This window comes from Vulpes lagopus, chromosome 16 (genome assembly GCF_018345385.1).
Source record: "Vulpes lagopus strain Blue_001 chromosome 16, ASM1834538v1, whole genome shotgun sequence".
In the NCBI taxonomy this organism is placed as follows: domain Eukaryota; kingdom Metazoa; phylum Chordata; class Mammalia; order Carnivora; family Canidae; genus Vulpes; species Vulpes lagopus.
Genome location: NC_054839.1, coordinates 15,610,734 through 15,625,262, shown reverse-complemented (window position 1 = coordinate 15,625,262; position 14,529 = coordinate 15,610,734). Strand labels below are relative to the sequence as shown.

Here is a 14,529-nt window from a genome sequence, read left to right as displayed (position 1 = left end):
CTCCCTCTGCCTGTTGCTCCCCTTGCTTGTGCTCCTGCTTTCATCAAATAAATAAAACCTTAAAAAAAAAAAAACTCAGGGCGGCCTGGGTGGCTCAGGGGTTTAGCATCTCCTTCAGCCCAGGGCATGATCTGGAGACCGGGGATCGAGTCCCACATCGGGCTCCCTACATGGAGCCTCCTCCTCCCTCTGCCTGTGTCTCTGCCTCTCTCTCTCTCTCTCTCATGAATAAATAAAATCTTTAAAAAAAAAAAAAACTCAGCTTTTATGACAAAACTAGAAAAAGAAGACAAAAATCAAACCCAGAGCCATCAAACTTCACTAGACGTATTTTAATACATATCCAGCACTGTGGAGAAGCAGGAACAAAATAAACCAGATTTTTGTGTAAAGTGAGGCACTCAAGATCATGCCCTGTCTGCCTCACTGAGCCAATCTATTTTCATTTTAGGCTTATTTATAAACCTAAAAATACCTGAGGGCCGCATCTTGAAGATATAAGTTACTTTCCCTGAGCAACGTAGGGACAGCTATTTTGGAAAAGGAGGTAGTGGGTATGGTTGAGGGCAGGGTATGATAAAATATGGAAGACTTTCCCAGAAATAGAGTGAGACAGAAAGAAAACGTGAAAGGAGATCCACAGGCCTACTCAGAAACCACAAACCAGGCATCTATGAAGGACAGAACTCACCTTTTTTCAGAGAGACTCATCCTCACCCAAGGAGCAGGGCCTTCTGCAAGCTCTTTCCATCCCAGCCCAGAGAGAAATTGGTCTCCCCTCACTCCAACCCCAGTCTTACAGTCACTGCCTAGTCCTTCAAGATGGCACGAGGGATGAAATCTGCTTGTGAAATTTCTGCTGCTTTAGACATTTTAACCACCCAGCAGTTATCACCTGTACCTCACAATCCCTGTGTCACTGCTATTTAATGTTGCCAGCCAGAAATCATCAGCAACTTAGCTACCTGTACTCTACCAAGACTGAGAGGGGAATACACACAACATTCTTGAATGACTGCCAGGCTTCACCTAAGTATAACATGGTGACCCCAATTCAGAACAGGCATTTTGCTTAAAATATACTTATAACGTAAAAAAGGTGTTTGTCACCGAACCTTGATTCTTTGGATGCTGACGACTGATTCGGACACCCTCTCAATGGCCGAGGGGAAGAAGAGGGTGACGGTCAACCGCACAGCCCCATACAACGACACTGCCACAAACACACGGCTGGCTGTGATCACGTTGCCAAGAAGCACATAGGTGGTGAAAGTCACAAAAATGATGATTTTGTTTGCAACGAAAAATGATGCCAAATTCATTCCTCTGAGGTAGGAGCTTCTCAGAATCTTGGAAATTTCCTTCCTGGCAAAGAGTAGAGGATAATGGTTTTCAAGGAAGCAACATCCAAGTCATAAATTCAACTATCTTTTGCATGTGGCTCCATTTCCAGGGAGAGAACATGGATTAAGACAAATCACTCCCCATTTTATGGAAATATCTTACAGCACAGGCTCCAGGGCTAAATGCCAATGTCGCTCACCTCAACTAAATGGAGGCTTAATGTCACTCTGTAAAACTGCCTGGGTCACTCAGACCAGGTATGAATGTTAATTCAACAGGCAGGCATCAAATGATAGAAGTCTTGTGCTGATCACCTTGCTGAGGACAGATGGGCACATAGCCTGTCCCCCCTAAGAGCTCATGATTCATTGGGGGAAGAGAAAATGTGTGCATCAGACAGAAACAGCCAGCACAGGCCCCATGGATGCGCAAAGAGGTGCCTCCCTCAGAGCAGTGTAGTCGGGGAAGATGCACATGACTGGAGCCAGGCAGTGAGATTGGGGGGCGGGGGGGGGGGGAGTGAGCTAAATTAGTCGGGCTTGCTGAGGACCAGAGAAGATGCAAAGCTGAGTGCATTTGATGTAGAGGGAGATGCACCTACAAAGTACATGCAGAACTGAGCAAAGGCATGAGGCTATTCTCATGGCTCTGTTTCTGTTTGGCACAAATAAAACTGAGGTATAGTCTGGCCCAATCTCTACAATCTTTGTCTTCTTGCAATGCTCACATAAATTATAGTTTTAATGCCACTGTCATATTAGCAAATAATATCGTTACTTGTTTGGAATTCAGGGTATGAAGAAATACGTGGAATTTCATTTTTGTAGTAGAAACACGCTCTCTTTCCTTTAAGAAGATACCTAAATGGGGGTGGGGGGTGCCCCTGGTTGACTCAGTTGGATAAGGGTCTTCTTTTGGCTCAGGTTATGATACAAGGGTCCAGGAATTGAGCCCCACATTGGGCTCCCTGCTCAGAGGGGAGTCTGCTTCTCCCTATGCCCCAGGGAGAAGCCTCTCTCACGCTCTCTCTCAGGTAAATAAATAAAAGCTCTTTTTAAAGAAAGAGAAAAGAAAGGAAGTAGATGGTGGGACACCTCGGTGGGTCATTAGTTGAGCGTCTGCCTTGGCTCAGGTCCTGATCCTGGAGTCCTAGGATTAAGTCCTGCATCTGGCTTCCTGCAGGGAGCCTGCTTCTGCCTCTGCCTGTATCTCTGCCTCTGTCTCTCATGAATAAATAAAATCTTTAAAGATAATAATAATAAAGAAAATGGTAAATGGAAGAGCAGATTAATATGGTGCATAGCATGGGGCAGGGGATGTTTAGTGTTTTAGTTCACATTTTAATGGGAAAACTTCCTAAGGTTCCTCAAATATTTCAGCAAAAGCAGGAGACAGAAAAATAAAAAAAACATGGGATAATATACAGAGAACCGTACCTTCGCAAATTGGTGATAAGATCCGCAAAGGACTTTTCCCAGGCATACATTTTTATTATTCTTATGCCAGTTATAACTTCATTCATGGTTCTGATCCTGACATCTGTGAAAGTTGCAGTCTTACTCCTAAGGGGACAGACATGAGAGATGAGCCACAGCCCCACTTTCCTTATCAGCAGCAGACACAGCCCACGACCAGGGATCAAATGATTCCCTCCAGCGCCTCTACTCAGACAACACAGGTGGCTCGACTCAAAATACAAATGGAAGAGACTTCAGTTTGGAAGGTAACAGTTCATCCCAATTCAAGTAGTATCTTAGAAAACTTGCAATAGGGACTAAGGAAGACACAAAAGAGAGTCAGATATAAACCGCCTGCTCCAAGAGGTCATGCTTGGGTAGGGAAGGCAAACAGCCCGTGAATCTAACAATACTACAGTTGGTTGTGGTATAGTATAGTAGAACGAAGTACTAGGGAGCAGAAAAGAAAGGGCTGTTGATTCTAATTGGGCAAAGGAGAGAGCAGGAAAAGCTTCTGAGTTCTAGTAGCATTGAAATGGGACTCCAAGGACACAGAACATCTCTCCATCGCAGAGCAAATTCCATGCTGAGAAAACCACAAGGTAAGAAACAGAAGAGAAAACTCGATGTGCTTCAAACAGCACATCATCATCCAACTGAAAACCTTGACAGTGACCCATTTCCAGCCTCTGGAACCTGCTTCATCATCATCAAACTCTGTATCACCAGCCACTTTTCTATCGCATATGCCGCTAGGACAGCTGGACATCTAAAGACACAATTGAGGTTGACCTTGCCCTTGGGAAGTCTGTAATTTATTGGTCACACTGAATTTAAAAAAAGACATGCACACATGAAAATACCTCTAACATAAGCATAACAAAAATATACGCTGCCCAGGGGCACCTGGGAGACTCAATGGTTGAGCGTCTGCCTTTGGCTCAGGTTGTATTCCCGGGGTCCTGGGATCGAGTCCCAAATCAGATTCCCCGAAGGATGCCTACTTCTCCCTCCGCCTAGGTCTCTGCCTCTATGTGTCTCTCATGAATAAATATAATCTTTAAAAAAATATATTAAAAAACCATGCAGCCAGAAATGGACCGCTAAGTAGATATTTAAATTATACTATCATTTAATATATGTTGAAATAACTTCATCATATGTAAATTCTGCTGGAAGACACAACTTAACGAGGCACAAGACCCAAAAAGCTAGCCAGGAGGAGCCAGTGGATGCCTTCACTATCTCAGTTTCAAGAGTAGCCCTCAGCTTAAGGCTGGAGCCTCCATGGCTAAGCCTGGACCCGATACAATCAACACAAACAAGAGATCACAGAAGACATTTGTTTTTCATCAAAAGCAGGGGCCAGACCATGGATATTAATAAATACATATTACCCATTTTTTAAACCAGTGTTTCTCTTACCGGAGTGATGAAAACAACTTTCCAATGCAGCTTTGCAAGGGTAGAAGAATAATTAGAACTACCATCCCGGCAAGACAGGATATTCCTATTTCCATCCAGAGCAAAGCAGTCACTGCAATAGCTTGCAGTGGTCCTGCCCACAGAAAGTGCAAGAATACTGTCACCTTAAAAGAGAAGAGACAATGCTTTCTTAAGACAGCATAAACACAAAACCAGTGAGAACACAGTACAGAAACAATCTGCTCTGAAAGAAGACAGGAACCTAAACAGGGTGGCTCAGCAGTTTAGCGTAGCATCTGCCTTCAGCCAGGGCATGATCCTGGGGTCCTGGGATCTAGTCCCACATCAGGCTCCCTGCATGGAGCCTGCTTCTCCCTCTGCCTGTGGTGTCTCTGCCTCTCTCGCGCACGCTCTCTCTCTCTCTCTCATAAATAAAATCTTAAAAAAAAAAAAAAAAACCCTCTGCTCTGTCGTTCTCGAATGAATGAATGAATGAATGAATGAATGAATGAATGAATGAAATCCTTTAGAAAAATGGGGTACCTGGATGGCTCAGTTAAACATCGTACTCTTGATTTGGGCTCAGGTGAAGATCTCAGGGTCATGAGATCCAGCCACTTGTTGGGCTCCTTTATTGGGCTCCATGCTCAGTGGGGAGTCTGCCTGAAATTCTCTCTCCCTGTCTCTCTGCCACTCTCCCTGCTCCTGCCCTCTCTCTAAATAAATAAAATCTTTAAAAAAAAAAAAAAGCTTTCCTATATAGCACTCTATAGGGCACAGAACTATCCCTCCCCACCAAGATGTCATCATATAGAGCAGGCCAAAGAATTCAGCCAGCTGGGGAACCTAGGTGGTTCAGTGGTTGAGCATCTGCCTTTGGCTCAGTTCATGATCCCAGGGTCCTGGGATCAAGTCCCACATCGGCTCCCTGCTTCTCCCTCTGCCTATGTCTCAGCATGCCTCTCTCTCTCTCTCATGAATAAAATCTCAAAAAAATAAATAAATAAATAATAATAATAATAATAATGGTAATTCAGCCACTAATACCAACAACATGTGCCCAGAAAGGCCACTTATGAAGGACTATTAGCAACATTTAAACAAGCTGGACGGGAACTGTTTATGCATTGTTGAAGTATGCTGTAAACACATTAGAACACAAAATGCCTATCACCAGAAAACACATAGTAGTGCTATACCTAAATTGCACATAGAAGAAATGAAAATTGAATAAAAAGTATCCTCGTCTTATATTCTACACCAAAAACTGGCATCAGAAATGCCAAGTTAAACCAAGGAAGGTGTCAGGAATGAAAAAGGATCCCTCAAGGGGGCAGCCTACCTGGTCAAACTTGTTCACGTCATTGGACAGCAGGTTGACGATCTGGCCGGTAGTGGTCTTCCCCATGGCCATGTTACTAAGGCGAAGTGCCTGAAACAGAAGAAAGGAATAGAAGATTATAGTCCTACAGTGATATCATGCCACACTTAGAAAACAAGCAAAATGGAGTATATTTTTTACAGGGTCTTGTGTGACTTCCCGTAAGCACGGTGTTCCATGACAGCAGGGCTCTAGAGGACCTGGGCTCAGGCTTCAACACTTTTGAATGGTGGCAGCCACATACCACAAGGAACAACAGAGCTACACGAGATATAAGCAGACTCTCCCACCCCATTTTATGGTGAATCTGGACATGCCCAGAGGATAAAAAGATCTATACTCCGGAGTCAACTCAAGTAATTTTGAGCCACATTCTATTAAAGTGGGAAGGCTATCTAAGGAAAAAATTTAGGAGACAGACTATACATCTGGACAGGGTCATTAATTCTTTTTTTTTTTTTTTTAAGATTTATTAATTCATGAGAGACCCAGAGAGAGAAGCAGAGACATAAGCAGAGGTAGAAGCAGACTCCCCACAGGGGGGCCTGATACGGAACTCGATCCCAGGACTCCAGGATCACGACCTGAACCAAAGGCAGATGCTCAACCCCTGAACCACCCAGTGCCCCTGAAAATATTTTTAAAATCAATTTTACATACAAATACACATGAATCCCTCATGCAGAAAACACATTATAGAAGTGCGTTCTGATAACTAATCGTTAACAATTAAACTAAGAACAGCACACAAAACTGATTCTAAAACTGATCATTTTCAAAAAACCTCAAGACAACTGCACCAAGAGGTTGCACCTGGGTGGCTCAGTTGGTTAAGTGTCTGCCTTTGTCTTGGGTCATAATCCGAAGGTCCTAGGATTGAGTCCCGCATCTGGGGCCCTGATCAGTGGGGAGCCTTCTTCTCCCTCTCCCTCTGTCCATCCCCAATGTTCGTGCACTCACTTGCTCTCTCTTGCTCTCATTCTTTCTGCAATCTCTCAAACATTAAAAAAAAAAAAAAAAAAGACAACTGCACCCATGTGGAATCACCATTCACAGCCTGTCACTGAAGCTGACAATGAGAACCACATGACAATGAGAACCGACGACGATTTGTGCAAAAGGCAAAGTTCTCGGCAAACCATCAGGATGACTTGTCATTTAATTAGCTATGTGACCAAGTGTAGCAATGGACTAAAGACTGATTCTGGATCCAATGTTCACCTACCTAGGTTAACAGCAATGCTGCAGCAGAGAAATTAATAATCTGTCAGAGGAAAATCAGTCATACTCTAGCTAGGCCAAAAAAAAAAATGTGTAATGTCATTAATGTTATTAATGAGGAAGACATAGCCTATAAGCAAACTGCCAGATGTCTGCTTCCAGCCATCAGAGTAGTCAGTACTGGACTTGCCCTCACCCTCAACTGTAAAACTATAAAACTGGACAGAACCTATGAAGCCACTGTTTCAGGCACGAACACAGGCAGTGCATGACCATAAGCCTCCAGAAAAGGGAAATACCAGAGCAGAGACCCATGACCAGCCTGGCTTTCTGCCCAGAGGCATTTACTGCCCAAGTAGAACTACACTTTCACTGAGGCAATGAGGAAGAGTTACCTGTTCCAAATTGCAGGAATGTCTGGAATTTGCAAGCCAGAATAGCAGAAGCACAGGCCCCCAGAGTTTTTGTACTGAGTTAGCAAATGGATTTCGGGGCAGCTGTGAGCTCAAGGGAGACTCCAGAGTTCATGCAAAAGGGCACGAAGTTTCTATCCAAACAGGATACAAGATCTTCACAAGCACCTAAGACACTCCATTTAGATACCAGGAGGGCCATGGCTTAGTAATAAAGATCATACTCTAGAGTAAGAGTCATGCACTTTAACGGAGTTTAAAATGGAAATATCTGCCACTGATACAGAGATACATAAAGTAGGAAGGTAGGTAGTCACCTAAGTAGATAGACAGATCTACTGAAACAATCTCCCAGGAATTGCTTATAGGAAAAAAACGAAATACGCTTTCACTAAAAGTCCCTATAATGTTAACCTTTAAAACATCCAAAATAGTAAACAGTTATTAAACATGCAACGAAGAATATGTGACCCATGATCAAGGAGAAAGAACACAGGGACACCTGGGTGGCTCAGCTGTTGAGCATCTACCTTTGGCTCAGGGCGTGATCCCGGACTGAGTACCATATAGGGCTTCCCGCATGGAGCGGGCTTCTCCCTCTGCCTATGTCTCTGCCTCTCTCTGAATAAATAAATAAAATCTTAAAAAAAAAAAAAAAAGCTAATAAAGGAATCAAAATTGAATCCAAAAACTATCTGATACCACCAAAATAAAAGTGAGGAATGGAAACAAGAAAAATAGAAGAAACAAGTAGAAAAAAAATAGCAATACAAAAAGCCAAAAACAAATCAGATCGATATTTACACTAACACTCTAATTAAAAGCCAGAGATGGTTACCAGGGATTAACAAAAGACATACCTAAATTGCTATAGAAGAAAAATGAACTTAAAATACACTGACAGGTTGAAAGTCAAAGGACAAAAAACGATAGACCATGCAAACAATAGGTACAGTGAATGTGGTGTGGCTGTATTAGTATCAGACAATACAGACTTTAAGACAAGGAATATTGCCAAAGATTAAGAGGGATGTTTCATAAAAGTAATATCAATTCATTACTCCGAAATGTGTTCAGATCAGGGTGGCTCAGCAGTTTAGCACTGCCTTCAGCCCCAAGGGCATGATCCTGGAGACCTGGGATGAGTCCCAGGTCAGGCTCCCAGCATGGAGCCTGCTTCTCCCTCTGCCTCTCTCTCTCTCTCTCTCTCTCTCTCTCTCTCACATGAATAAATAAAATCTTTGAAAAAATAAAATAAAATAAATGTATATGGATCAAATCACAGAGATTCAACATTTATGAGACAAAAACAGACCCAAAGAGAAAAAGGACAAAACATCACAATCATAGGTTTCAACATCCCTCTCTCAATAATTTTTTTTTAAGATTTTATGTATTTATTCATGAGAGACACAGAGAAAAAGAGATATAGGCAGAGAGAGAAGCAGGCTCCATGCAGGGAGCCTGATGTGGTACTCGATCCAGGAACTCTGGGATCATGCCCTGGGTCAAAGGCAGATGCTCAACTGCCGAGCCACCCAGGTGGTGTCCCATCCCTCTCTCAATAATTAATAAAAGTAGACAAAAAAATTTTAAGGATACAGAAGATATGAAACACACTACTAATCATGTTACTGTGATGTTAATGGAACACCATACCCAACAACTGCAGGACAGTTTTCTCGAGTACACAGTGAATATTTGCAAACATAGACCACTATATGCTGGGACCATAAAATAAATCTCAATAAATTTCTCTTTTTTTTCCCAAGATTTTTATTTATTTGACAGAAAGAGAGAGAGAGAACAAACAGGGGGAGTGGCAGGCAAAGAGAGAAGGAGAAGCAGACTCCTCACTGAGCAGGGATCTAGATGCAGGGCTTGATCCTGGGACCCTGAGATTATGACCTAAGCTGAAGGCAGATGCTTAACTGACTGAGTTATCCAAGCATCCTTCAGTAATTTTCTAAACATAAAAATGTTAGACAGAATGTTCTCTGATTACAAAAGTATTAAATTGGAAATCACTAAGATAGCTCTAAGAACTCCAAATATTTGAGAAATAGCAGGATATTCATACAGAACCATGTGGCAAAGATGACTTCATAAGGAAAATCAGAAATATTTTTAAATAAATGAAAATAAAAACATAACGTATCACAATTTGTAGGATATAGTTACACCAAGTCTTACCAGAAACTTCTGGCTTTAAAAGTTTTACACGAAAAAGAAAGGTATGAAATTGATGGTCTAAGATTCTCCCTAAGATTAAGACCAAAGAAACAGAAACAAACACATATATACTCTGTTCACACCTACAGAAGAGCATCTAGTGTTATCAATTATACATCTGTTGCCACCCAGGAACAATCAGCTCATTGAGGGCAAAAAAGACTCATCATATTCGTGTACATAAGCAAAAATCATTGAAAAGCCTGCCCTTTATTGAACAATTACTACAACTCCTACAACTGAATAGGAAACCACCTTACAAAGCAAGGAATTATTCCTATTTTGCAGATGGGAAAATAGGCTGCACATATTCATGGCTGACAGAGAACTCTAGGTGTTTTTTCTTCTAATGAAGCAAAATTACCACTCTTCATTAATGTAGACAATTTATGTTTGATTCATGTCAGGTATAGAGAATAACAGTGCACAAATTAATGCATCATCCTTCTGCTAATGTTTTGGTTCCACATTTCCATGAGTTGACAAGTTATAAGAGGATACTATTTGGTTTAATTTATTTTCCCTGTGAAAGCAAGTTAATTCCACCATGAAAGAAGAAAAAAAAAAAGCAAACAAAAGAAACTAATATTTTGCACTGTATATACCAGGCCTAGGATTAGTATTTTTATTAAATCAAGAGCACTTCAGCAGGAATAAGAATTATAATATTGGCAAGGGTGGGGACCACACCATACTAAGTAGAGTCTGCTTGAGATTCTCTCCCCCCACCCCTGCACATATCCTCCCACTGAAATAAATAAAAACTTTAAAAAAAAAAAAAAAGCTTGAAATATATATACCCTGAGAGATTAAAGATGTCTACAAAGGTTTTGCTTTGGTCAAGTTCACTGCATGGACATCTGTCAGTATAAAAAACTGAGAAATAATTCAAATTTCTAATTAATGTTATAATAGAATCTATATGGCCATTAAAAACACTGTTGATGGTGTTATGCAAACTCCCATCAGACTAGATGTCCATTTATAGTTGGTTCTTCTCTGGGAAGGCATGAAAATACATGTGGGGTCAATAAGAGAACTCTATATACAATCTGAACCAAAACAATTTTAATCAATTTTTTAAGAATTAAGTAATACTGGTCGGTCCTTCATTTAAAAAATACACGATTTCGGGATCCCTGGGTGGTGCAGCAGTTTAGCGCCTGCCTTTGGCCCAGGGCACGATCCTGGAGACCCAGGATCGAATCCCACGTCGGGCTCCCGGTGAATGGAGCCTGCTTCTCCCTCTGCCTATGCCTCTGCCTCTCTCTCTCAATCTCATTCTCTCTCTCTCTCTGTGTGTGACTATCATAAAGAAATTTAAAAATTTTAAAAATAAAATAAATAAAATTAAAAATACACGGTTTCTTCTTTATTTTATTCAGTACAAGTGAAACACAAAACCCAAGTATGCACACATAGATACCACTTCTCTAACAGTCCTCAAAAACAGAAACTGTGGTTCACCACCTTCATGATGCAGATTTTTCATCACCAATATGCCTCTTACTCAAAGACGACCCTCACTGCGCATGTTGAGGATGCTTCTCACAGACTGCCCCAGATGACCATGCCTTTGGGGGTTTGCATACAATATAACTCCATTCTGTTCCTGGATGTCAAACTATCCCTTTTACCAGTACCTACTACTGTTTCCAAACTAGGATATAACCTCATAATATTTTAAGTAAAATCACAGTGAACAGGCTCTGAATAGAAACTAAAGGATTTTCAGAACAAAATACCAAGTACTTATGTCACCTATTTTCTATTTTTGGTTTACTTCCTGGTTCATGGCCCTACCTCAGAGCTGAGTCTGTCAGATAATGTGGTTTCCAGGGACATTGGGTATTACTGTAACAGACGAATATGAAGAATATGTTTAGCTCACCTGAAGCAGAAAATTGCCTGTATTTTTCCAATATTGTTGCCTAGAGTTGCTTAGTAATGCTGCTACATCTACTTTCAAGACTGTGTGATCTAAAACCATTAAACTTCATTTTTATGGGGTCACAAGGTCAGCCTAATATCCTCTATCCCCATGAATACAATGGGTGACAACTCCGTAAAGTTAATCAGATTCCCTCTGGGGCTTTGTAGAAGAGATTCAAAAAAATGAAAACAGAAGTGCATACAAAATCAACAACCTGCTGTCATCAATAATCTGATAGCTCCATTGCCTTTTTTCCCCTTTTTTTGGCCTGGTTTTCCATGGCTAGCACACAAACCAGCACACCTGGACAGAAAGCTTTCGGCAAGCTGTGGCATTTATATTCAGGGATACCATTAGCTTTCCTTTAACTTCGTTGGCCACTTTTTCATTATACCACTATGATCTATTGAGAGTCAAGAAGACAGACACATACAGACTTTAGTTCTGAGCAGAAGGGCCACAATGTGGACCCCAAGAACCACTTGGGTACCAGTGATATTTCCTTCGAGGTCAGACTGACTCCACATTCCTTGACCTTATCACCTCTAATGGCCACGGGTCCCTGAATGTGTAACACTTCATGATGATAGGATGATCAAAGTGCAGTCACATCCTCAAATAACAACAGACACCCACCAACCACCACCACCCCTACCCAGACCCTTCCATCATCAATTTCTTGCTTTGAAATAGAAGCCCCATGTGACTGGTTTCCCAAACAAGAGAGGGGATAAAAGAAACCAACAACACAGAACAGTTGTGGCAAAGGTGAGCTGGTGGGGTGACAGGAAGAAGTAACAATATGGTAAGTGTGAAAAACCCACTGACAAGGAGAAAAAAGAGAGCAAATACACACACACACACACACACACACACACACAGTTACTAATATGCACTTCAGGGTCAGGCGACAAACTATCTTAATGAGAAAATAAAGATGAAGTACATCCCCAATAGAAAAATAAAAAGCTATCAACTTTTCAATATATCTTTTATTTTTGTCTCTAAAAACTTTAAAAATAAATTAAAAAGTGTGAGTATAAACTGTCTTCTCAAAAACCACATGCATACTAAAAAATTTATATATAAGGCCATATGCTTATATTTATATATATGTAGGGCAATTCTATTTAGAACTCTTTTGTCTAGGGCAGCCCGGGTGGCTCAGCGGTTTAGCACTGCCTTCAGCCCAGGGCGTGATCCTGGAGACCTGGGATCGAGTTCCACGTCAGGCTCCCTGCGAGGAGCCTGTTTCTCCCTCTTCCTCTCTCTCTCTCTCTCTCTCTCTCTCTCTCTCTCTCTGTTTCTCATGAATAAATAAATAAATATTAAAAAAAAAAAGAACTCTTTTGTCTATGAAGCAGTTCCTAACTTTTGCTCATGACATGCCTTCCTTCATACCAAGAGTACAAGAGGGAAGCAATATGCCCTCTCCAAACTCACCCACCTGTGCGTAACTTTACTGTCAAAATGAGAGTGTTTTACAAATGTGGGTTTCCTGTCTTTCCTAATGTTTTATATTATCAAAGTATTGAACTTAAGGAAGTTGGTTATGCAGCACACCTAAAGTAATAGTGCATACTTCAGTAAGATCACATAATAAGCTGAATTACACATTCCTTTCTAAACATCAAGCTTGAGGTTTGGTGAGAAAATGAGTAAATCTGTACAGAAAACATGATACAAGGAAATGCTATCAAACACATGATTTACATAGCATGCATTTTTAGAGCCAAACTTACTAAAAGCAGCAATACCTTAGTATCTGTAACGAGTACATACTAAGGAATGAAGAGAAAAGTGCCCGGAGCATAAGAAAAAAAACACTCTCTCACAAAGCAACCCATCACTCTCCACCAAATGCCATTGTGCCAAATCACCCCAGTCTCCTAACTCAGGGGAGTGATGTGGAACCAATAGCAGCTGGGTACCGATCAGACTGCAGAGATACCAAACAAATAACCCTGGTCAGCTCAGCTAATGGGTCCCAGAGGGAGGAGAAAGGAAAAGACAAGGACTTCAAAATATAATCCAGACACCACTGCTTGTTCTGTGTAGAGTCCTCTCTGAAATGCCTTGCTTTTCCTACACAAGAAACTCAAAGTGTATTGCCACCGTTGAGAGGAAGAGGGGGGGACTGTAATGTTTTCAATGAATACTGAGTAAATGTAGAGCCTGCACCCATTCAAAAAACTTAAGTTAACCTTGAAGACATTATGCCCAGTGAAATAAGGTAGGCACCCAAGGGCAAATACTGCCTGATTCCTTTCACATGAGGCACCTAACCTGGTAGTTTCATGGAGACAGGAAGTATGATGGGTGTACACTGGTCACCAGGGGTTGGGGTGAGGGGGATGAAGAACTGCTGGAATGGGTACAGTTTCAGGCTTTACAAGATGAAGAGTCCTGGAGATGGATAGTGTTGATGGTTGCACAATGATGCAGAATGTCCTTAAGGTCACAGAGTTGTACACTCAAAAATCAAACATGTGGTCAATTTTAAGTTTTGTGTATTTTACTGTGATCAAAAATTTAAAATTCATTAATTTAGATATGCCTGGGCGGCTCAGCGGTTGAGCGCCTACCTTCAGCCCAGGGCATGATCCCAGGGTCCTGGGATAGAGTCCCATATTGGGCTTCCTGCAGGGAGCCTGCATCTCCCTCTGCATGTGTCTCTGCCTCTGTGTGTCTCTCATGAATAAATAAAATCTGTTTTAAAACTATTTTTTTTCATGGCAGGGTGGTGGTGGAGACTGGATGGTGCAGTTAGTAGCCTGTGACTCTTGATCTCAGGGTTGTGAGATCAAGACCCACCGTGGGTGTACAGATTACTTTAAAAAAATTTAATAAATAGGGATCCCTGGGTGGCGCAGCGGTTTGGCGCCTGCCTTTGGCCCAGGGCGCGATCCTGGAGACCCGGGATCGAATCCCACATCGGGCTCCCGGTGCATGGAGCCTGCTTCTCCCTCTGCCTGTGTCTCTGCCTCTCTCTCTCTCTGTGACTATCATAAATAAATAAAAATTTAAAAAAAAAAAAAATTTAATAAATAAAACAAGAATTATTAACTCTTAAGACCTGGGGGGGGCGGGAGGTAGCCACCAAACAAAAAGTATAAGCCTACA

At 41.6% G+C, this 14,529-nt stretch overlaps 1 protein-coding gene across 2 annotated transcripts in view; it reads right to left on the bottom strand.

Moving 5' to 3' along the window:
- Positions 1-14,529, bottom strand: part of ABCC4 (ATP binding cassette subfamily C member 4) — a 247,433-nt gene that overhangs the window by 164,973 nt on the left and 67,931 nt on the right. For both annotated transcript variants that reach the window (XR_005984058.1, XM_041731078.1), the window contains exons 5-8: positions 5,569-5,658; positions 4,227-4,390; positions 2,781-2,906; positions 1,116-1,365 (exon numbers count right to left, since the gene is read on the bottom strand). Coding sequence is in view for 1 of the 2 variants with exons in the window: in XM_041731078.1 (XP_041587012.1) it covers positions 1,116-1,365; positions 2,781-2,906; positions 4,227-4,390; positions 5,569-5,658 (630 nt within the window). In the remaining variant the exon portion in view is untranslated. The remainder of the gene's footprint in view (positions 1-1,115; positions 1,366-2,780; positions 2,907-4,226; positions 4,391-5,568; positions 5,659-14,529) is intronic.